Source organism: Carassius auratus, unplaced genomic scaffold (assembly GCF_003368295.1).
Source record: "Carassius auratus strain Wakin unplaced genomic scaffold, ASM336829v1 scaf_tig00000441, whole genome shotgun sequence".
Taxonomy (NCBI): domain Eukaryota; kingdom Metazoa; phylum Chordata; class Actinopteri; order Cypriniformes; family Cyprinidae; genus Carassius; species Carassius auratus.
Window position 1 is genome coordinate 15,738 of NW_020523300.1, and position 24,395 is coordinate 40,132.

General features: G+C 37.1%; 1 protein-coding gene and 1 long non-coding RNA gene across 3 annotated transcripts; both read left to right on the top strand.

Annotated features, from left to right (window-relative positions):
* Positions 1–8,710: 8,710 nt before the first annotated feature.
* LOC113068990 (proenkephalin-A-like) lies at positions 8,711–11,832 on the top strand. 2 transcript variants are annotated; one of them, XM_026241952.1, is made up of 4 exons: positions 8,711–8,792; positions 8,877–8,924; positions 9,227–9,364; positions 10,456–11,832. In XM_026241952.1, exons 3-4 carry the CDS (start codon positions 9,230–9,232, stop codon positions 11,044–11,046), a joined length of 726 nt encoding a protein of 241 aa, XP_026097737.1. In that variant the 5' UTR covers positions 8,711–8,792; positions 8,877–8,924; positions 9,227–9,229; the 3' UTR covers positions 11,047–11,832. The 2 variants fall into 2 exon arrangements, with proteins under 2 accessions (XP_026097737.1, XP_026097738.1); XM_026241953.1 differs by having other exon boundaries at positions 8,753–8,792; positions 8,880–8,924.
* A 7,017-nt stretch (positions 11,833–18,849) lies between these two features.
* On the top strand, positions 18,850–19,617 carry LOC113068991 (uncharacterized). The gene is made up of 4 exons (XR_003279640.1): positions 18,850–18,887; positions 18,989–19,054; positions 19,340–19,408; positions 19,582–19,617. It is a non-coding gene; the product is annotated as an uncharacterized LOC113068991 (long non-coding RNA).
* The last annotated feature ends 4,778 nt before the right edge of the window (positions 19,618–24,395 follow it).

The following is a 24,395-nucleotide window of genomic DNA, read 5'->3' on the forward strand; positions in this document are numbered from 1 at the left end:
TATTGTGATATCTCTTACTGTAAATTACTGCAAATCACGGCCATAAGATTAACTTATCAATTTTCAATAAAGTTATCACTTCTTATAATTCAAGGAAAAATATTCTCTGGCCATGAAAACATTATCCTTTCATTATGATAAATTTAGTTTCTCAAAATAAAGCTTGTAGCTAAAGATCAGACACTTCAGTGACTCATAATGTGAGTGGTGTGGAGGCAATTATGAATATATGGGTTTTTAATAATTGAACTAATAATACATCAAACTACAAATCACACAGAGTAAATACGCGTACAACAATACAGACAGTAAACTTTGTACAAGACATAACGGAATCCAAATGAGGGAGAGAGAGAGAGAGAGAGAGAGAGAGAGAGAGAAAGAGAGAGAGATCACAGAATGAGCTCAGGTATGACAACCCTTACGAAAATTAACCATGGTTTTACTACAAATGAAACCAAAAAACCATGGTTGGTATAGTTAAACCATGGTAACCAGAAAATAACCACGGTTTCGCTATATTAACCATAGTTTAACCATGGTATTTGTAGTAAATCTGTGGTTGTACACATGGTGGTCAACACGCCAAAAAACATGGGTTACTACAGTTTTACTATAATAAAACCATGGTTATTTTTCGTAAGGGAATCACAGACAGTACCCTTGAAAGACACCAAACGAATCAAATCATAGGCACACTTTAAGCAGCATTTAAATCTCCATAGAAAACGATACTTGCAAAGTCTCGGTGTGACGCCAGACCGGCGCGCACGTGGGCTGAATGTTCCAGAATTCGTCTTCCTTGTGTGGAGAGGCGAATAGTTGAATAAACTTAGTAAAGAAAACAAAACAAAACAACGAAAACGAAAGCTTCCGAAGGAGCCATGAGAATGGCTCCTTCTCTCAGCCCCTGTGCTGAGGGGGACGGCGATATGAGAGGGACGAGCGGGAGCGACGAGGGTCGCAGCCGGTTAGCAGCGTGTGAGAGAAGGAAGAGAGAGCGGACCTTGTTCGGTCAGCTCTTATGGCTTGAGATGGTTCACGCCTCTGTTCGCGTGAACAACCAATGAACGTCTGCCATCTGAAGTGGGAAAAAGTTCCTTTGTCTCTGTGGAAACACCCACCCTACTAACTTTGGGGCTTATCAGATTTCAGCAGTGATATTCTAGCAAGTTCGTAATTCCAGATTAATACATTTTTCATTACTTTGCTTTAGATAAATGGGTCTGTCAAAGCATGACGATTAAACAAATACCAAAAATAATATATATAAATGATCAAAACATGAAGTTACATTCAAATGCAGAATTAAACACATTTAACGATTAACACACGCTAATAAATTGCAGATAGTCCCAATTTATATGGGAAGGTTTCTTTTTGTGTATGTGTTGGAATGTGGTTGGGGGTTTCATGTCTCTTTTGAGGCTCGTACAGGTATCGTAAATAATTTAAGTCCAGCCAGGCTGGCGCCAGGCCAGGCATTTAGTGTAAAAAGGTTTCATGTTATTTGCCTGAATTTAACCGATGAATCGATAACCTGCATATGCGTTAGACAATGTATTTTGTTTAAAGCGCTATATAAATAAAGGTGACATTGACATTGACTATTAAGAGTCAACGTTATAGTGCCACCAACTGACAGAAGGAAGTGAGTCATTTTCAAAACGCTTTGAATTCAGCATCTTATTTTTACTTGATTTGCTTCAAACTTCATCAGAATAATGAAAAATACACAGCTGATGTAAATCTGTTGAGGGATATTGATATCTAATATAGTGTTGCCATGGCAACGTGTCAAACTTGAATATTCTGTTATGGTGATTTTGAGGCAGATAACAAGCTCAGATATACATGAAACTCAGAACACATATCAGTATTAATGATATCTAGACCAGTGGTTTTCAACCTATGGGCCATGGACCCCTAGTGGGTTGCGGTGGTATTGCAGGTGGGCCGCCAATTACTATTAAAAGAAATAATAATGTTGTTAATATATGTAAAAAATGTCTAAGTCATAACATAATAACACCATTTCATATATATAATTAAATACAACAATATATATATGTATATATATATATATATATATATATATATATATATATTGTTGTATTTAACAATATATATATTATTGTATTGTTATATTGAAGATTCCATCTTCAAGAATCGGCTTAAAACCCATCTCTTCCATCTTTATTTGACCCTCTAACTTTAACACTCAATATTCTAATTCTATTATTTAAAAAAATCTAACTACCTTTCTAATCTTTTTGTGTTCTATTTTCTTTTAATTTATTATGCAATTTTATATGTATGTGTGTGTGTATGTGTAAAGACCTCTAACTAGCTTGTTCTTTTATTTTTTATTTTTTTATTCTATCTGTTTAGAATAGCGGTGCCAGCCCCAGTTATTTTCTGTTCATTACCTGTTCATTCTAGGGCTGTGCGATTAATAGAAATCTTCATAAAATCACGATTTGAGCGTGCACGATTTCTAAATGCCTTTATATCACGATTTTCAGCGGCCCTGACCTCCCGCAGAATGCTATCCGATCCAATCAGAATGCAATGCGGCTAGCGCGAGAACAGAACAGACTCGGCATATGCCTAACTCCAGGTTCACACACTGACTGTGATGCGCTTTTTTTCCGAGCCCATGTTAATGGATCAGGGCGTTCACGATTTAAACTGCAAGAGTGTGTCTGCATCCCGAACAATGTTAGGTAGGTTATTCCAGAGTTTAGGCGCCAAATAGGAAAAGGATCTGCCGCCCGCAGTTGATTTTGATATTCTAGGTATTATCAAATTGCCTGAGTTTTGAGAACGTAGCGGACGTAGAGGATTATGATGTAAAAGGAGCTCATTCAAATACTGAGGTGCTAAACCATTCAGGGCTTTATAAGTAATAAGCAATATTTTAAAATCTATACAATGTTTGATAGGGAGCCAGTGCAGTGTTGACAGGACCGGGCTAATATGGTCATATGTCCTGGTTCTAGAAAGAACTCTTGCTGCTGCATTTTGGACTAGCTGTAGTTTGTTTACTAAGCATGCAGAACAACCACCCAATAAAGCATTACAATAATCTAACCTTGAGGTCATAAATGCATGGATTAGCATTTCTGCATTTGACATTGAGAGCATAGGCCGTAATTTAGATATATTTTTGAGATGGAAAAATGCAGTTTTGCAAATGCTAGAAACGTGGCTTTCTAAGGAAAGATTGCGATCAAATAGCACACCTAGGTTCATAACTGATTATGAAGAATTGACCGAGCAACCGTCAAGTCTTAGACAGTGTTCTAGGTTATTACAAGCAGAGTTTTTAGGTCCTATAATTAACACCTCTGTTTTTTCAGAATTTAGCTGTAGAAATTACTCGTCATTCAGTTTTCTCGCATTTTTGAGGGCCTAAACATACTTGAAAAGTCACAAAACTTAGCACACACCTCCAAACTGGCGAAAATTTACGTCTGATATGGGTTTCAGAAGTGGGCGTTGCAAAATGGCTCGACAGCGCCACCTATACACGTTCAACAGTGTGCGCCTCGAGCTTAGTTTCATGTACTTGTTGTACCTAAATCCTAAAGCCAACAGGAAGTTGGTTATTTTACACAAAATGTGTGTACTTTTTGCCATTTTCAGGGGTTGTACATAAATGAACTCCTCCTAGAAATTTATTCAGATCAAAACCAGATTTAGTCAGTGAAATCTTAAGGCCTTTGCAATGCTAAATTTTCATTGAAGGGCGTGTCCGTGGTGGCCTTACAAATTTCAATGTTTCGCCATACGAAAGGAAGTTGCTATAACTCAGACATACAATGTCCAGTCTGCCCTTGTTTGATAAGACTCCAGACCTGAATATATTTACATGTCATACACACATTTCATTTGGTTGATAAAAATGCTGAACTGAAGAAATCTATGCCAAAATCCAGTTATAGTCAAAGCACCACCAGCTGGCAGCAGGAAGATTTCCACATTTAAATGACATTTACATTTTTTTATTGACATATTATTATATTTTTTACTTTGACGAACTCCTCCTACAAATTTAATTTGATCATTTTCGAATTTGGTGAAGGTCATCATAAGACCTTTATGACATTAAATTGCGAAGATCTTGAGTTTTCGCCAAGGGACAAATTTTGATGTTTCGCCTTAAAAGAGGAAGTTGTTGTAACTCAGGCAAGCAATATCTGATCTGCCCCATACAATCTGTCCTGAACAAACACCCATTCCCAAATTCAGTTATAGTCATAGCACTACCTGCTGCTAAAAACATACTAAAACATGATTGCAACACTTAGTTTAACGCTAAAGCATGATATTAATGCAGTGAAAAAGGAAGTTGCTGTAACTCAGGCTAGCAATGTCCGATCTGCCCCAAACTTCACACATTTGACAAGAGTCCTGTCCTGAACAAATCAACATGCCCACATTCAGTTATAGTCATAGCGCCCCCTGCTGGCAACAGGAAGTGACATGGTTAACACGGTTATAGACATCTAGGAACATATTAAAAAGCATCAACAAGTGTTAAATAGGCTGCCAACATGCTAGAAACATAGTAAAACATGCTAGCAATGCTTAGCTAAGTGCTAAAGCATGCAACTAATGCAGTAAAACAGGAAGTTATTGTAACTCAGGCATGCGGTTTCCAAACGGCCCCAAATTGAACATGCTTGATAAGAGTCCTGTCCTGAACACATCAACATGCCCGTGTTCAATTATAGTCATAGCGCCATCTGCTGGCAACAGGAAGTGTCATGTTTAACACTGTAATGGACTCCTTGCAACATAATAAAAATCATCAACAAGTGTTAAATAGGTTAAATAAGTTGGCAAAATTCTAGAAGCATGCTAAAACATGCTAGCAAAACTTAACTAAAGCATGCTATAAATACACTGAAACCTGCTGGCAAAAGGAAATTACTTGTTTTACACCAACTTAAATATGCAATGTCCAATCTGCCTCAAACTTCACATGTTTGGTAAAGCCGGGCATACACTGTGCAATTTCCCGGGATAAATTCACTCCTTTGGTGATATGTGCAAGAAGTGTGTTGAAACATCCAAGAAAAAAAATAAAATAAATAAAATAAAAATAAAGAACAGGCGTCGGCCTATCTGGACGCGCAGGTGGCTCAGAAGACATGGCCAATATGGTTTATCCATTTTGCAACGCAAACTGGAGGTAAGCAGGCATTTTCTCCCCTCTTTTATTTATTTTATTTTATTGCCATAACTCCACAAGTTTTCCCTCCATTACTTCAGTCCATACTACACGCTGTGTCGCCATGGTTTCGTTTATGGTTTCGCGCATGCACATTGAGGGAAATGCAGAAAATCATTCGTAGCCCTGCTTCAATAGTTTGATACCTGACCCGAAAAAGAGTCGCACGAGTCAGAATTCGGCTCAAAATCAGATGACATTCGCACAGTGTATGCCCGGCCTAAGAGTCCTGGCCTGCAGACATTTACATGCCAATATTCATAGCGCCACCTGTGGAAATGTGGCACAAATATTACCCATTTTATATGCATATGGCCCAATGTTTGCTGTTCTCCTATTTTGGTGTTTTTGGCAGTGTGGGCAGGTGCCAAATCCTGCTGGAAAATGAATTCAGCATCTTCAAAAAGCTATTCAGCAGAAGGAAGCATGAAGTACTCCAAAATTTCTTGGTAAACGGGTGCAGTGACTTTTCAAAAAACACAATGGACCAACACCAGCAGATGACATTGCACCCCAAACCATCACAAACTGTGTAAACTTAACACTGGACTTCAAGCAACCTTTATTGTTTTATTATTTATAAGCTTCTCCACCCTTCCTCCAGACTCTAGGACCTTGGTTTCCAAATTAAATACAAAACTTGCTCTCATCTGAAAAGAGGACTTTGGACCACTGGGCAACAGTCCAGTTCTTCCTTAGCCCAGGTAAGAAGCATCTGATGTTGTCTGTGGTTCAGGAGTGGCTTAACAAGAGGATAGGACAACTGTGGCCAAATTTCTTGACACTTCTGCATGCCTTGACTCAGGCGCGGATTTATGGGTGGGCCTGGGTGGGCAGGATTGACTGGTGGCCCACCCAATCAGAATATCTGTGTATGTAATCTGTGTGTGACCTGAACACCAGTAAAAACATGTTTGATAGCATTTGATTGTTTGCCTTGTGAATATATAACACATAGCATACCTGTTTTCTTCTGTCATGATTCTTTTTAAAACACAGAATCAGCTCGTTCTCTTGTGATTTTTTTTTCCTGCACGGGCCGGCCACATGCCACTGTTACACTGTGAAACACACATAGGCTACTCCGTGTGTGCAGTGCGTGACTGATCCACGACTGTAGGCTACCACAAACACATACTCACTATTTGTATTTCAAATACAGAAGTTATCAGAAACTTTTATTAAAAAAAGTAAAAAAAATAAATAAAATAAAAAAGGTTTGTCAGCATTGCGATTCTCTTTGTACATACACACTCTTATACACTCCATAGATGTTTTAATACAATTTAAACAACGTATTATTCAGCGCTACTTATATAGATTTATATATTAAGTTGCTCAAAAAAGTGGTAAAATATTTAACCATGTAGTACTTATATTAAAATCGCATCCGCGCGCAGTGTGAAAGCTCTATAATACGGAGCCCTGGAATCAGGTGTATAAAAAACCTGAGGCCCCTCCGTATATTCACCAGGCCCACCTATTAATGACGTTCTGTATCCGCCACTGCCTTGACTCCAGCCTCAGTCCATTCCTTGTGTAGTTCACTCAAATTCTTGAATCGATTTTGCTTGACAATCCACATAAGGCTGTGGTTCTCTCGGTTGGTTGTGCATCTTTTTCTTCCACACTTTTTGCTTCCACTTCACTTTCTGTTAACATGCTTGGATACAGCACTCTGTGAATAGCCAGCTTCTTTGGCAATGAATGTTTGCGGCTTACCCTCTTTGTGAAGAGTGTCGTAGACTGTTAGATCAGCAGTCTTCACCTTATTTGTGTAGCTTGGTTAACCAAACTGAGAGACCTCTTTGAAGGCTCAGAAAACCTTTGCAGGTGTTTTGAGTTGAATAGCTGATTGGCATGTCAGCATACTTGAATTTGGTGAGATGAATTGGTGGGTTTCTGTTAAATGTGAGCCAAAATCATAACAATTAAAAGAACCAAAGACTTAAATTACCTCAATCTGTGTCCACTGAATTTATTTAATACAAGAGTTTCACAATTTTTTGATTTCACCAGATGTTGGTAACAACCCAAGTGATCCTTTATAAACAATGAAAAAAAAAAATTAAGTTCAGCAGTTAAGTTATGTGTAATAAAATGGAATGACACAGGCAAAAAGTATTGAACACATGAAGAAAGGGAGGTGCAAAAAGGCATGGAAAGCCAAGACACCAGCTAAAATCTATCAATAGTAAGAAAGCAATCCTGCCCTTAGTCAGTTGAAAAAAATAGTATTATCTGGTTCAATCCCAACCCCTACAGTACAATATGATAAAGATAAAACAAGTATGGACATTTCAGCAAGACAAAGATCCCAAACAAAGCCAAGGAAACTCAATTGTTTCCAGCAAAAATAAAATAAAGCTGCTGAAATTGCTCAGCCAATCACCTGACTTGAATCCAATAGAAAATAACAACTAAAGATCAGAGCTCATAGAAGAGGCCCACAGAACCTTCAAGATTTGAAAATCACATCCGAGCAATGTATGCGACTAGTTCCTCCATACAGGAGGCATATTGAAGATGTCATTACCAACAAAGACTTGTATACATTTTTTTTTTTTAATACAAAGTATTAAATACATTTCAGTAGTTTTAACAAATGCACACAAGAAACAAGAGATCCAATTTAATGGGCAATCCAAAAATCACATCCAAAAGCAGGCAAGAGGTCATAACACACAAAATCAGTCCAGAAACAAGAAAAACCACAAAGGAACAGGAGAAAGCCAGGTGATGGGAAAACAAGGACTCCATGAAACAGATACAGACAGGCTGGTTTATATGGACAGGTGAAAACGATGAAAGTGGAGACAGCTGAGTGCAATTAACAGGTGTCAATTAACAGTGATGAATGGGACAAAGGCTTGTGGGAAATGTAGTGCTTGCAGTGGGGTGACTATGGGGAAGTGAGAACACTAGTGGACACCCAGGGAAACACAGACCAGGCACTGTAACAGTAGTTAAATTCTTTTTTTTTCTTCCTGTGTCATTCCATTTTATTACACAATTTATTACACATAGCTTAATTTCTGAATTTATTTGTTTTGTTTTATTTGTATGTATGGGTTATTTTGGTTGTTACCGACATCTGGTAAAAAGAAAGAAAGAAAAAAAAATTAGCAGTACTTTTAGAAACATATTTACTGGGCAAAATGGTGATGTGTTCAATACTTATTTTACCCTGTGATTGTGTGTGTATGTATGGTTATTTGGCTTATTAATTACCCACAGACATAAATATTCACAGTATTCACAGTATTTTACTAGGATCTAGGATCAAATGCACTTGGTCTACTCATAAGTAGATACTGTATAATTAGAGAACACACACACACATATATATATATATATATATATATATATATATATATATATATATATATATATATCACTCATTAATTAATTATGTGGTCCCTCGATGCATGAAGCTTCCTGCTGACGTCAGATTGCAAACGGCATGGTGTCATGAGTTGTGGCTGCTTTTAAGTTGACGGTCGTTTCTGAACAGAGCAGGTCTGGAGTTTATCCTCGCGCTGTGAGATAAAAGGTACTTCAACACTCAGAGGCTTCAACGCTCAGTGAAAAGCGACTGGCTAGTGATATTTTTCTCTCTTTTTTTGCTCCCTGTAAGAAGCTGTTCAGCACTACAGTGGACACTGCAAAAGAAAACTGTAAACAGGTAAAAAAAAAAAAAAAAAAAAAACTCTGTACAGAATTTAAAGTAGCATATTGAAAATGATTAATGTAATACACTGGATATATACTAATTTAATATACTGGATACGTAGTTTGGTCTATTGACGGGTTATTTCATAAACAATTGCGATTATTGTACTAAATAAATTGTGAGCGTGCGTATTATAGACTATTTTTGTAATATATTATATAGTTTACCACATTAAGCCTCTGTCCAATATGCAATGTCTGACAGAGATTGCTTTATTTTCCTCATGAAAGTAAATGTTAAATGCTTGTTTACAGCCCATGGCGTTAACTGTGAACTGGTGGACTCTGGCTTTGAGCGCCTGTCTCGTGCTGATGGTTCGCGCCGAATGCAGCAGAGACTGTGCGCTCTGCGTTTACCGGCTGTTCCGTCAACGGACAGAAATGGACACACTGGTGAGATTCAACTCCATATATATATATATATATATATATATATATATATATATATATATATATATATATATATATATATATATATATATATATAAAAGTCAACTAATAAAGCTAGATATAACTAAAAGTTTGCACTGTGCATGTTTCATAAACGTCAGGTCGGGGCAAGTTGTCACGTGATTTAAGAAAAATAAATCATACATTTTTTTTAATTACAATTTGTTCAAATAATGTTATATTTGACGTGTTTGCTGTTTAGCTTTTTGTAGACAAGCCTTAACAAACATTGTTCTTAATTAATTTCCCTTTAGAAAAAAAAAAAAAAAAAAAAGAAATTGAGAAGAAGAAGAAAAGCATACTTAAAATAAAACGTAATATAAAACTAATTTTATAAATGCAAGTGCAAGTGCAAAATTAAATACATTATAGTTTAAATGTTTAACACATATTATTATTATTTATTTATTTCATAATTACCTCTTTTGTCTTTTTAATATGGTGTAAAATGGGACTGCAGAGTGTACAACAATTTATGGAAAACTAAAATATAATGCAATTTCTATTTAAACATGTATGTCATGTATTTAAATCTATTTGTAATTACATATTTGTCATGATGATGTTTAGTACAATTAAAATATATAAATTTTAAATATAATATTGAATAACACTTTACAATAAAAAAATTAAGTACTTTGCATGTGTTTTAACCAATTAGTTATTAGTTAAATGTGTTTTAACCACTTATCTCAAAACAAGTGTACTTTATTTTCATATTTTGTATATTTATGTGAATGCAGTACACATGCACAAGTGATGTAATTTTAATCTATATAGCATGATAGTTTTTACTTAGAGATATTTGTTCTGCAGCATAATAGTTTTCAAAAGCAATTCAAAGCAATATCTTCAAATCTTGTGTTACCAAATCTTGTGTTTTCCACTGTTCAAATTGTCAGTTGTAAGTAGGCTACTAGCACTCCTTAATGTGCAGTTGCATTGAACACCAGCAGAATGAACATTTATGCCCTCTGGTGGACCAATTGTTTTTTGTTTTGTTTTTGCATTGATTGGATTCATGTCTCCGATAGACCTGCTCATTACAGTGTGAAGGGACAGTGGACTCCAGAAAACTAGAAATCTGCAAAAAAATCCTCAGTGAAGAGGATAGCCTTGCATTGGACACCCTCAGACAACAGGAAGAGAGTGCAGACCATCTTCTCACCAAAAAATATGGTGGATTCATGAAGCGTTATGGGGGCTTCATGATCAAGAAAGCAGCAGAGATTGGCATGGGAGCCCCACCTGAGAATGACGGCATAGAGGTCATTAGTAAGAAATATGGAGGCTTTATAAAGAAGGACAAGGTAGAAGGTGGAGTGGAAGACCAACAGGTGGAGCTGTTGAGAGAGATCCTCAGGGTAGGTCTCACCTCAGAGTCAGATGAGCATCATGATAGGGATATGGTCAAGCGCTATGGGGGATTTATGAGGAGTGTACAGGGTCTAGGGGAGCAAGGGAGAGACTTGCACAAGAGATATGGGGGGTTTATGCGCAGAGTGGGCAGGCCTGACTGGTTGGACAACCAGAAAAGCAGTGGGTTTCTAAAACACACTTGGGAGGATGGAGGCGAGACTGTCCTGCCCAACATGCAGAAGAGATATGGTGGATTCATGGATTAGAATGTAAACATGGACACCAATCGTCAACAATCTGTTCCTACTTTATGTAGAGCATGCACTGTATTGTACTTGCACTGTAATTTAATGTGATGCCATTTTAATGAATATTTATTTTAGGCTGAATATGCCTCCATAATGTGAAGTACAGTTACATGTGTGTTCTCAGTGAATAGGGTTTGTGTCAAAAAAAAAAAAAAGGATTGAAAATATTTCCCCATCCTCTGTGTTAACAGTGGAATCACCCAATCACCTTTTAGAATTGTTCACATTGTATCTCATCACATTAACTAGTGTGCTTCAGTCCTTAAATATTGTAGATGAGGTTAAATCTGCTGTCTGCACTTGATATGTTGATATGTTGTTGATTGATGCATTTCTTTTAGAAAACTTTTCAACAGCTTTTGTTCATGTTTAAATCAAATCAACATTTCTGAGCTATTAGCTGTATATAATACAGTATAATACAATAAATTAATCTAACTGCAGAAGTAAAATGGCTCATTGACATATTTATTTCTCACAAATCCATGTCTGCATTAGCTAATCAGGAGCACCGGGTGTCTGTATCATAAAACAAGTATACCAAATAAACCAGGCTTATTTCAGTTAGTCTGACTTATTTTCACTAGATTTGGTTTCGTAAAGAAAAATTACCATAGCCCAAGCTCAGTCACTGTGGCAACTTATGCTGGGAAACTAACCTTGTCCTGAGCAGGCTTACTGTCAGGCTAAGCTGAGCTCCTCTAACACTGACCAATAGGAACGCATTGATATTACCACAGACTCTCTCACATATGCTACAATTAATTTACTTTATTATAAGTCCAAAAATTAAAAGTATACAGTAAATGCAACTTAAATAAACAAATAAATATACTGTAAAATAGGGTACGACCAACTATATTCAATGTATTGTGCCCAAAATGTAATGTAAGGTAAGTTTTTTTTATTTATTATATATATATATATATATATATATATATATATATATATATATATATATATATATATATATATATATATATATATATATATATATATATATATATATATGAAAATATAGTTGCCATTTGCCCAATCAGTTGATCAGCAGTTTCTAGCCATGCAGCCTTTCTCTCAGGTTTTATGACAGCTGTACCTTTTATGGTTATTAGTAGAACATTAAGACATTACCATCTAAAATTGCACTTTAAAGCATTAAACCATTTAAAACACTAGATTAAAAGTTAAACCCACTTAATTAAAGATGAAAATAAATAATAGAAATCAGACTACATTGATAAGAACACACATTAACTCATTTGAGATAGTAGGGCTGTATTAGCAGCTTAAATTTGATTTACAGTTACTGCTATGCAGTGGTGTAATCCCAAAGAAAAAAGTGGTTTTCTATTTATTACAGTTCTTTATAATTTCAACATGTTTCTTTGGAATTATCTTCATTGTGAAAAGTGCTTTAGAGATACATCTGAGTTTAATGTTGTTTTTGTATTATATATATATATATATATATATATATATTTTATAATTTTATTTTTCTTAATTTGATTTTTTATGTCTTATTATGCTTTTATACACTTTTTGTATTATTTAAGAAGGAAACTATTCTTCCTGCAAGGGGATTTTTAAGCATGTAGGCAGGGCTGGACTGGGGTTCAAATTCGGCCCTGGACATATCCAGCCCACAGGTTCCCCCATGAATGTTCTGCTGGGTTATAGGGCCTTCAATTGGACTAAATAAATGAATACATAAAACAGGATATTAACAAATAATGATAGTTATTACTGAAATTCTAAGCAAATGCATTTTTTGTCAGGTAGAAATGCGCTTGCCACTGAAGCAATGATTTTGAGCTAGAATGCCAAAAAAAAAAAAAAAAAAAAAAAAAAAAAAGATTTTGCAAACCTGTATCACTTACTTTCTTATGTGGAAAACAAAAGAAGATATTTTGTAGAATGTTGCCAAACAATTTTGCTTATGCCTTTGATTTCTACTGTAACAGAAATGAGTCGAACCAGACAAATTAAAGGGGGGGTGAAATGCTATTTCATGCATACTGAGTTTTTTACACTGTTAAAGAGTTGGATTCCCATGCTAAACATGGACAAAGTTTCAAAAATTAAGTTGTACGTTTGAAGGAGTATTTCTGTTCCAAAAATACTCCTTCCGGTTTGTCACAAGTTTCGGAAAGTTTTTTTTTGAGTATGGCTCTGTGTGACGTTAGATGGAGCGGAATTTCCTTATATGGGTCCTAAGGGCGCGTCTGCCGGAAGAGCGCGCGCTCCCGTATAGCAAAGCACTGAGAGGCTGAGCACAGACAATCACTGATCAGAGTGGGAGCGTCGCGAAATGTCACAAAAGGAGTGTGTTTTTGGTTGCCAGGGCAAGACAACCAGTGGATGGAGTTTATTTTTACAGAGCATCAACGGAGTTGTGCAAGTGTTTGTGTTTGTTCCCTGCATTTCGAAAATGCTTTTTTTACAAACAAGGCCCAGTTTGACGACGGATTTGCGTATCGTTTATTTCTTAAGGATGATGCAATCCCAACGAAAAGGGGTCACGATCATGTGTTGGAACTGCAGGCGGTGAGTAAAACTGCTTAAAATATCTCTGCCTCCTTGTTAGTGCGTCCACCTCCCATCAGAGACCCGGGTTCGAGCCCCGCTCGGAGCGAGTCGTTGCTGCTGCTGCTCTCGTTCAGTTTCAGCCTCCTGAATCTGACTGTTAGCCATGGTTTGTTTTGGATGATGTTGTTTCCCTCACGGTCACAGCTTCCAAACGCTCTCAACGCAAAAGCCTACTGGCGCTCGTGATTCTTTAGCTCCACCCACACGTCACGCCTCCAGTCGGTCGTGTTTTTCCGGGAAAAATCGGTACAGACTATCTTTCTCTTATGAATATAATAAAACTAAAGACTTCTTGGAGTTATGAAGGATGCAGTACTACTCTATAGGTACTCAAGATTAATAGGCTATTGAGTGAAAACGAGCATTTCACGCCCCCCCCCCCCCCCTTAAAGAGTCTATCAAAGCTGTGCGTTGAAACACGAGCCGAATTCCTCAGGAAGTCATAAATCAGTTCTAGTGCCACAAGAACCAAGCAAGATGACCAACCAACTTGTTCACACAACAGTTTTCATCATTAACACCACTAGAACAATTATTTACAATTTCAATTCGAAGAAGAGAAATTTGGTGTCAAATTTGTTGTTCGTAATTGAAATGCAACGCTGGACATCACATGGAAACCCATGAGTTAAACACTTCCATTGACTTCCCCACACCTAGCAGAACCAGACTGAAATTCCTAAGGGGGAAGGAATTTTGTCTCCACAGAAGTATTTGTCAAGAGGATGGCAAAGAAACTGCTTTTTGTACATGTATATGGACCAGAATGAACGCAAAAAGACTTATAAATGAATCAGTCCATCGCTTCACCCCATATTCATTCATGTGTAACCCACACATTTGACTATCATGTTATAATCACTTATTGTGTATGTTTTTTTTATAACTATGGGATAGCTGAAGGATACATAGTCATGTCTGGTATGTGTGTGATTGATTTTTTTTGCTTGATATTGTCCTGACAATCATTTATTTGTAAAATATATCATAACCTGGTAATAGGAATCATGTCCAAAATTAGACCCTGCAAGGCAGGAAAATTAGGACCACAGGCTAGGTAAGATAAACAAATGATTTATGATACCCCCGAGCCAAGACAATATCTGATTGGTCAAGACAACATTTGAGGTGTGGCCAAGAGGCCACTTTAAATACCTAGGACACCATGAAATCTTGCCTTTAGTGTCTGCTTTTAGTCTCTAGCTGTGTTTCTGCTATTAGCCATGTTTGTTGTCATCACTATTCTTTGAGCGCGGTTGCAGCGTGCTTCAGCCTGCTCGCCTGCTGCTAGCAACGATGAGAAGGAAAACAACCTTGTCTCTTCAAACTTTATTTATTTTCTTTTCCGTTTGAGAGTTTCGTGTTTTGAGTTTTGTAACGTCGAGTCTCCGACGCCTGACCTCGGGTGCCCGTTCAACTACAACCAGCGCACACGACTCTGCACTTTCAGCCAACGCCCAACAACCACGGGCTTTCCAAGACGTCACTTCAGCGACTGAACTTCCAGCCAATCAACGACCTCGGGATAGCCCTTTCACCGAGACTCCTTTTTCACAGGAGACACAAGTAACTTTACCTCCAGACTCTGACATTTGTGCTGGTGTATCTAATATAATTTTAACCCCATTGAGGAACTCAGTGCGAGCGTTAATTAAGTGATTGATGGTTGTTCATGTCTATGCAATTTAACGTATTGCTGTGAACTTGGGATTCCATATTTCCATTCTCTTAAACTCATCTTTCCCTAACTTTCGATCTTTCGGCAACTTGTGTGAATGTGTGTGTGCGTGCGTTTATGTGTTAGATTAGTTTATATGTCTTAGATTTATCTAATAAAGCCTTATTCATATTGAAAAGAGAAGTATCTTGTGTTTTGTGCTTACAAGTTAATGTCTTAAACTGCCGATCTTGTTACTGTGCTAATTGATAGTGTTTCACTATAGTTTGGATATTAGTATCCAGCGCAGATTTGATGTTAAACGGCTCGTTCATTGAATCGCAGGGCGTCTCAGTGACCAGCCGTGAAACAGTGATTCTGTTCAAATTCCCTTTAAAATCTTTAAAATGATTCCCTTTGAGCTAAATTGACCTGTTTCCGTTACACTACTGTATAAACAAAAAATTTATTTAATTTCTCAAATCATATTATTTATTATGATCCACAGTAGAAAGAAATTCATTCAATTCAATTCAAGTTTATTTGTATAGCGCTTTTTACGATACAAATAATTACAAAGCAACTCTACAGAAAATTCAATTTCTACAATATTTATTAGTAGCTTATAAGTAGTGACTGTCAGTTTGTGTGCATATGACAGGATTTTTCATAAAATTAATACCAGACGTGGTCAGCCAGACGATGAACATTATTAACAGCAATTATTATGCAATCACACTTGTAGCAATATTTGTTAGTTCTCTTTGTTGATTCAGGGTTAGCATCATCTGGGGTCCTCTGAGTGGTCAGCATCATCTCTTCTCAGGTGTTCTGGATCCAGACTGGAGCTTGTATATATCTTAGTTACCACAGGATGTATGTTCCATGGCAAAACAGAGAAACAAATAGAGACTTCATTAGCATAGCTGCTGTTCCAACAAAGTAAAATTAATTAGTTTAACCCAAGCTAAAGAATAAGAATGCACATTATAGCATACATATCCGGGCCTCATCTGGGCCAACTATGGCACATCTGGCTCAGTTCTGGCAGCGGCAGAGGTTATATGGGCCATCTCTGGCCCACACACATCAAGCCGGTTTTAGTTTGAGTTGTGGCATGCTGTTTATGGGCCAGATCTGGCCCGTGTGCGACAAACCGGCTTTAGTTTGATTCGTGGCTTGCTGTGTGTGGGCCAGATCTGGCCCGTGTGTGACAAACTGGCTTTAATTTGAGTCGTGGCTTGCTGTGTGTGGGCCAGATCTGGCCCATGTGCAACAAACCGGCTTTAATTTGAGTCGTGCCTTGCTGTGTGTGGGCCAGATCTGGCCCGTGTGTGACAAACCGCCTTTAATTTGAGTCGTGGCTTGCTGTGTGTGGGCCAGATCTGGCCCGTGTGTGACAAACCGGCTTTAATTTGAGTCGTGGCTTGCTGTGTGTGGGCCAGATCTGGCCCGTGTGTGACAAACCGGCTTTAATTTGAGTCGTGGCTTGCTGTGTGTGGGCCAGATCCGGCCCGTGTGTGACAAACCGGTTTTAGGCTGAGTTCTGGCTTGGTGTATGTGGGCCAGATATGGCCTATACCAGGTGACCAGATGTGCCATTTTCTAAAGACACGTCCTGGCAGATCACCTTACTTTACCGGTCAGTGGTTCTAAAACTATTTTGAGTACTGGATGCCCATAATATTTTAGGACACGTAATATAAATACATACACACATTTATTTGACCTAAATGGACCTGTTATGAAGCTGCAATGTTATTTGTTTTTTACATTTTTGTACCATGTCCTCTGGTGTGACACCATGTCCTTTGAACTTTTTCGGAACCACTACAAATTTTTTATGCTTTGTTGTGCATTAATATGACACCCCTAAATTATATATATATTTTTTTATTTAAAAGTGAATGTTAATCTACATAATCCTAGAAAAGTTTGCAAATGTGTCTTGCTTGCCACTAATGACAGGTTAGCTTGGAATAGCAAGGTCATTAATTGACAGAAAAGGCTGAAACGTCCTTTGGTGTGATAAAAAAAAAAAGTCCTCCATTGTGACACCTGTACTGTCACACCACAGGACAAAATTTCTTAAAAAATAATTTTAAATAATTAAATAATATTTGTTTAACTCCTTTTTTATAATTTTAAATGCAATAATTACATTCATTAAATTAAGCTCTAATCATCAAAAAAAAAGAATCTTTAGAATATATGAAATATATGAAAACTTCACTTTTTAATAAAAAAAAAAAGTTACAAAAAATTAACTTTTTTCATGATATTCACATTTCTTCAAGATGCACCTTATACACACACACACACACATACATACATACATATATGAGTGTTCGTAAAAGCAACAATACAAAATCTTAAACTATAAAAATGCCACTTTGTCCCACTATTATGTGCAGGCCTGGCATTTTGCACGAACTTTTTCGGAACCACTACAATTTTTTTATGCTTTGTTGTGCATTAATATGACACCCCTAAATTATATATATATATATTTTTTATTTAAAAGTGCATGTTAAGCTACATAATCCTAGAAAAGTTTGCAAATGTGTCTTGCTTGCCACTAATGACAGGTTAGCTTGGAATAGCAAGGTCATTAATTGACAGAAAAGGCTGAAACGTCCTTTGGTGTGATTAAAAACAAAAAAAAAAAGTCCTCCATTGTGACACCTGTACGGTCACACCACAGGACAAAGTTTCTTTAAAAATAATTTTAAATAATTAAATAATATTTGTTTAACTCCTTTTTTATACTTTTAAATGCAATAATTACATTCATTAAATTAAGCTCTAATCATCAAAAAAAAAATGAATCTTTAGAATGAAATATATGAAAATTTCACTTTTTAATAAAAAAAAGTTACAAAAAATTCACTTTTTTCATGATATTCACATTTCTTCAAGATGCACCTTATACACACACACACACACACACACACATATAAATATAAATATGAGTGTTCGTAAAAGCAACAATACAAAATCTTAAACTATAAAAGTGCCACTTTGTCCCACTATTATGTGCAGGCCTGGCATTTTGCACTGGGCTATAGAACTACAAAATGAATTTTAAATTAGCAATATCATAATTGAATGACATTTTGAATTATGTAGTGATCTAATTCTATCCACCAAACAATTGTATGTGAATGTGTGAGAATTATGGTCATGGTTATAGGGAAATAACAAGAAGAACAAAGTGCAGTAAACGGTAAAACTGTTTGCACTACAAACCAGTACGTTCATAATTAAGACAATACATTAAAAATAACATAGTAAGATACAGCAGTTTGCAACAGTACAGCTGTTTGTACAGCTAATATAGCTGGAATGACACCGAAAGCCAGACACATTAAATTTACAAATGAAGAAAAATAAGGGGCATATGTTTATTAATGTAACTTAAGCGTGTGACTTTTAATTCGTGACGTGCTTTCATGGGCGTGCGCGTGGACCGGATGGAGTTGCCATGGAAACAGAGCGCAACACTGCAAATGTCACGAGGAAACACCCTGTTTCTCGCTGATTTCACTGTTTTCAGGTGAGTTAAGTCCATAAAATCACACAAATATTACTTATAACTGTTGTTGACACTTCTCTTAATTGTATTTGACTCGCTTCTGTGGCTTATTTACTTTATAGGAATGGTTTAATGTCTTCGAAAAAATCTGTTAGCATTTCTACCGTTTTAAGACGACATATCGTCAGGTATGATAACTCTATTGTTCTCTTATTTATGAAAGTTTGGGCTTTTAATCAAATCTTCATCTGTAGATGATAGGTTTTGACTGTTTTGTTGGTAATCTTTCAATGGATGATTGGAAATTGCTTAATTTATTTAACCTTAACATTTACACTTTACTGTTTATCGATGACGTCACGTTATCAAGGAGCGCGAAAATTGGCAGAAAACTAAAGTTGTTTTGATCTTTTATGGTAAACATAAAACTGTTCTGCGATTTCAAGAGTGACAAAATAATCCTTCTACAACAGAAGGGAGTGTCCAAGATTTCGATATTTCTGAAGGTAGCTGCTGACAGAGATGTAGGAAGCGCTGAAAAGGTTAAGTAACCTAATATGCATTTTTTTTCACAACATATATCGCAATGAATCTGTTATTTTATTTATTTATTTTTTTGCATTTCACCTGCTCTAGCTTGTTTCCATCTAATAAACCTGGAACTGCGGACTAAATATTGTTTGGCTCTGTGTCAAATTGCTTGTTTTGTTCCTAGATTCTTCAGTGCTGATGGCCTGCTGCATCCAGCAGAGTCGCAGTGAACCTACTGTAAGACAACATCTCCAAGATGCTATTGACCACAAGACTAGTACAGTAAGTCAAACCTCAAATATACAGTACACTAGTGTTCAAAAGCTTGAAGTTGATACAATTTGTAATAATTATCTTCTGCTCACCTCTGTAGTAATAATTTGATTAAAATATGTAAAAAGAGTAATATTGTGAAATATTATTACAATTTAAAATAGCTGTTTTCCATGTGAATACATTATAAACTAATTTATTCCTGTGATGTGCAGCTGTATTTTCAGCATCATTCCTCCAGTCTTCAGTCTCACATGGATCCCTCAGAAATGCTGATTTGCTGCTCAAGAAACTAACTATCAGCGTTGAAACAGTTGTGCTGCTTCATTTTTTTTTTTGTGGAAACCGTGATGCATTTTATTTTTCAGGATTCACAGATGAATACAAAGTTCAAAAGACCTGCATTTGTTTTAAACAGATGATTTTGAACAATTTGATGCATGTAACACTAACATTAAATGTTTGGAGTCTGTAACAACGAATCCAAAAAATATTCAGCACGTCTGTATTTTAACATTGATCATAATCAGAAATGTTTCTTGAGCAGTAAATCATCATATTAGAATGATTTCTGAAGATGTGACACTGAAGTAATGATGCTGAAAATTCAGCTTTGATCAAAGGAATGAAAGAGTTGTTTTGAATTGTAACAGTCACAGTGTTACTATTTTACTGTAATTTGATTCAATAAATGGAGCCGTGGTGAGCATAAGAGATTTTTTATAAAGGCATAAAATATCTTACAGACCCCAAACTCTTGAATGGTTGTGTAAATTACAGTTATGATGTTCCTCCCAGTTAAATTTTATTAAAATGTATTAAATGTTACTCTGGCATATGCAGTCCATTCTATAGAGAGTGTGTCTGTTCCCCAACAACAGACAACAAATAATATGTTTATTAAGGGATCTAGAGAAAATATTTCAGTTTAAACCTACTAGATTAAAAATAGTACTCAATGTACTCCATTGATGAAATAGTAAAAAGTGCACATTGCCTGAAATGATATGAACAGCAGCTATGCTAATCTGTCTCCCTTTGCCTTCCTGTTTCTGCAAATGTCCATCCCAGGGTTATTAGAAACTGCACAGCACAGGACTTGCAGGACTTGTGAGGACTTCAGATGATACCAGTACTCAAAAGACCTTAGATGATGGCAACTATAGATGGACATACAAACTACTGCCACTACAAAAAAGGTAATGTTAACTTGAAAGAGCTGTGTCACAGTATCAAGGGATCCCTTATCAGTTCTGCTTTCAGTACTGGAGAGTAAAAGATAAAAAAAAAAAATTTGTTTGATGTTTTTATTAGTACATATACGTTATCTTGCACATTTTATCTCCCCAACAGATTCTAATTTGAAAGTTTATAATGCATGTTCGCTACTACCAATTCAGAAGACTGAATCAGCCTGTGTATCTGAATGTTTCTCATACTCACTCCTCTCTACCGCGTCTGAATTTGGGATTTTCCTTAGCTGTCAGTTATAAACGTCAAAATTAAAAGAAATAAACATTTGAAATATATCAGTCTGTGTGTAATGAATAAATATAATATACAAGTTTAACTTTTTTAATGGAATTAGAGAAATAAATCAACTTTTTGATGATATTCTAATTATGTGACCAGCACCTGTATATCATTGCTCTTTTGTTGATTTTGATTGCTTCCATTGTCCTCATTTGTAAGTTGCTATGGATAAAAGTGTCTGCTAAATGTAAATGTAATGTTAATTTGTATTTAACTATATTTATAAATATTTATCTGTATTTTTTATTTTTTAATAATGTAAATGTATTTGTTTTATATCTATACATGCAGTTGTATTCATGTATGTATATTTATTTGTCTAATTTTTATATTTTAATAAAGCAGTTTAGACTACATGAGTGTTTTCTTTATTCTGGATGAATTACATATTATTTTGTGTCTAGAAAGGGTAAATATGGGACATATCTAACCCAGAAGTCAGCCACAACTGGGACGGATCTGGGCCACATCTCAGAAATGGCGTGGTTGACATCTGGGCCAGGTGTCGCCAATGCCATTTGTGAGATGCGGCATGGATCTGGTACAGTTGTGGCTGACTTCTGTCTGACAAAACTGGGCCAGATCTGGCCCAGATGTCACCCACACCATTTCTGAGATGTGGCCCAGATCTGGTTCAGTTGTGGCTGACATATGTCAGCCAGACTCAGGTTGAGTCATCGCCGTCATTCCGCGCGGTATGTGGGCCAGAAGAATATGGGAGATGTGGGCCAGAACTGGGCCACATGTCATTTGCTATCTGGGAATGCACATTTGATCAGATGCAACTGCAGTCATAATTTAAGACATGCATTATTTGAATGCTTGGCGAAATAGATGTGTTTTTAATCTAGATTTAAACAGAGAGTGTGTCTGAAATTCATAGAGGTTTGGAATTACATGATGATGAATAAGTGGTTATTTAAATTTTTGGGTGAACTATCCCTTTAAGAACTTTATTATTTGTAAATAATACACACCTTATTTATAAAAGACACTGACATTTATATTTTATCTCTGGGCTCTGGGCTCGCTCTCTTTCTGAGGAAGGAGAGATGTTCGTTCAACCCCCGCTGTTCTAGTTCTGCAGTTGCCGAGGCGCCGCACGAGCTCGACGCTTGGGGTAACGGCGATGAGCCCGAGTGTTCAGTGAGTGAAAGAGCGGAATTAATCCCCCTTTTCTCTAGCTCTATTCCCTGGATCGCGCACGCTTAGCAGAAGAGCACCTTGTGAGTCAGGTGGTTAGTCATATCTGTGTCCCACTCCGGAAGCTCGTAATCAATTCTCTCAGCTGCGGTGGATGACGCATACTCAGCAGCCCCTGGCTCATGAGCTCGCAGGCAACACAAGCTGTAGATATAAGCTATGGGTTAAGGGGCGAGCTTACTATATAAGCTCTACAATATTGCTCTACTTCCTCCCTGTGTAATAGTGTGAAAAATGTATAATTCATCAAACTTCTGCTTTCCAATCAGTTGCAGGGAGAGATTGAGCTTGATAATGAGAGATGATCCACATCTCATTAAAGTAGGGAAGGTTGGAATATTAAATTCACTCAGGATGGAAATTGTAATTGTTTTATCCAGCATTTGGTTTTTGTGCTTCTCGAACATTATAATTGCACTACTGCCCTGTACTGTATAAGTTTAACGATAAAGATGTGTTGTGTTCTCTTGTATTACTGATTTGGTATAACCCCCCTCTTTAACCAGTGGTACATTCCTCACGTGTTGCACTCTTCAGTTTGCGGGAAGCACTCTGAAGAGAGATTGTTGATCCAGAACAAGTGATTGTAACACTGTCTCATTTTATGCTTGCAGTAAACACACAAAAGCAAAAGGAGCTTGTTGGTGTCTGTCTTTATTTGGGCTGATCCTGTGGTGCGTCCAGTGGTTTGTTACAGATTGGTGCCGTGACCTGGATCAAAGATCAGCATTAGCAGATCACCGGGGACCCAGAAACAACTAGGACTCCAAGGCTACATCCGGTTATCCTAAAAAGGAAGGTGACCAAGTTGTGAATTAACTCAGCAGGGAACATTATAGACTGTGCAAACACAACGCAAAGTTTAATAGACAGATATACAGAAATTGTAACGAAAATGTCAGTGAATTATGACTTTCAAGACAGTGATCAGACATTCCCGGAGCGCGTAGCTGCTGAATGTAATATTAACAGTGGGGAAAATGTGGATAGTAGCATTGTTGTTACTGGTAAAATGAGCACCCCCCAAACACCAGCAGGTAATGTTGCAGGTATAGGACGGGGGAAGCAGTTGATTAAAGTGAAAGTGAAAGTGAAAGTGAAGTGACATTCAGCCAAGTATGGTGACCCATACTCAGAATTTGTGCTCTGCATTTAACCCATCCGAAATGCACAAACACAGAGCAGTGAACACACACACACACACTGTGAGCACACACCCGGAGCAGTGGGCAGCCATTTATGCTGCGGCGCCCGGGGAGCAGTTCGGGGTTCGATGCCTTGCTCAAGGGCACCTAAGTCGTGGTATTGAAGGTGGAGAGAGAACTGTACATGCACTCCCCCCACCCACAATTCCATCCGGCCCGAGACTAGAACTCACAACCCTTCGACTGGGAATCCAACCCTTTAACCATTAGGCCACGACTTCCCCAATTAGTATGATAGATGATATTAGTATGATAGATTAGTATGATAGAACACAAGGCTAAGGTTTCTACAATGTCCCCATTGGCAATACACAGACCAGGTGATGGTGTAAGTCAAAGAGATGAAGCCCCCAGCCTCAGCCAAAGTCAGCCTGAGGATTTAAAACAAACCTTAGTAGATCTAGTCAAACAACTAGGTGGTGAAATAGGAGCACAAGTAGCCTCAAGTTTGGCAAGCCCAAGGATTCAAGAACCTAATGTTGCAATGACCCCGCCATATTCAAGCACTACAGGGCAACATCACGACTGGTCAAAAGTAAATCTGATTCTAAAGCCAGAAATAAAGGAACCACCTTTTTTCCGCGGTGATGGTTCAGACAAATGTACAGTGACTGAATGGCAAGAAATTATGCAGCTGTACTTAACCAAGAAAGGGTGTAGCATGTCTGAACGTGGTGCAGAAATAATGGACAGACTACTTGGGCGTGCTAAGGGATTCGCAATAGCCCATTAGTGAACATAAGCAGAGACCCTGATATTATCTATGATATTCTCAGACAGCACT

Coding starts and splice junctions, on each gene's coding strand:
- LOC113068990 (XM_026241952.1), top strand. CDS start 9,230: ATGGCGTTAACTGTGAACTGGTGGACTCTGGCTTTGAGCGCCTGTCTC. Junction 9,365..10,455: donor GGACAGAAATGGACACACTG/GTGAGATTCAAC, acceptor TGTCTCCGATAG/ACCTGCTCATTACAGTGTGA.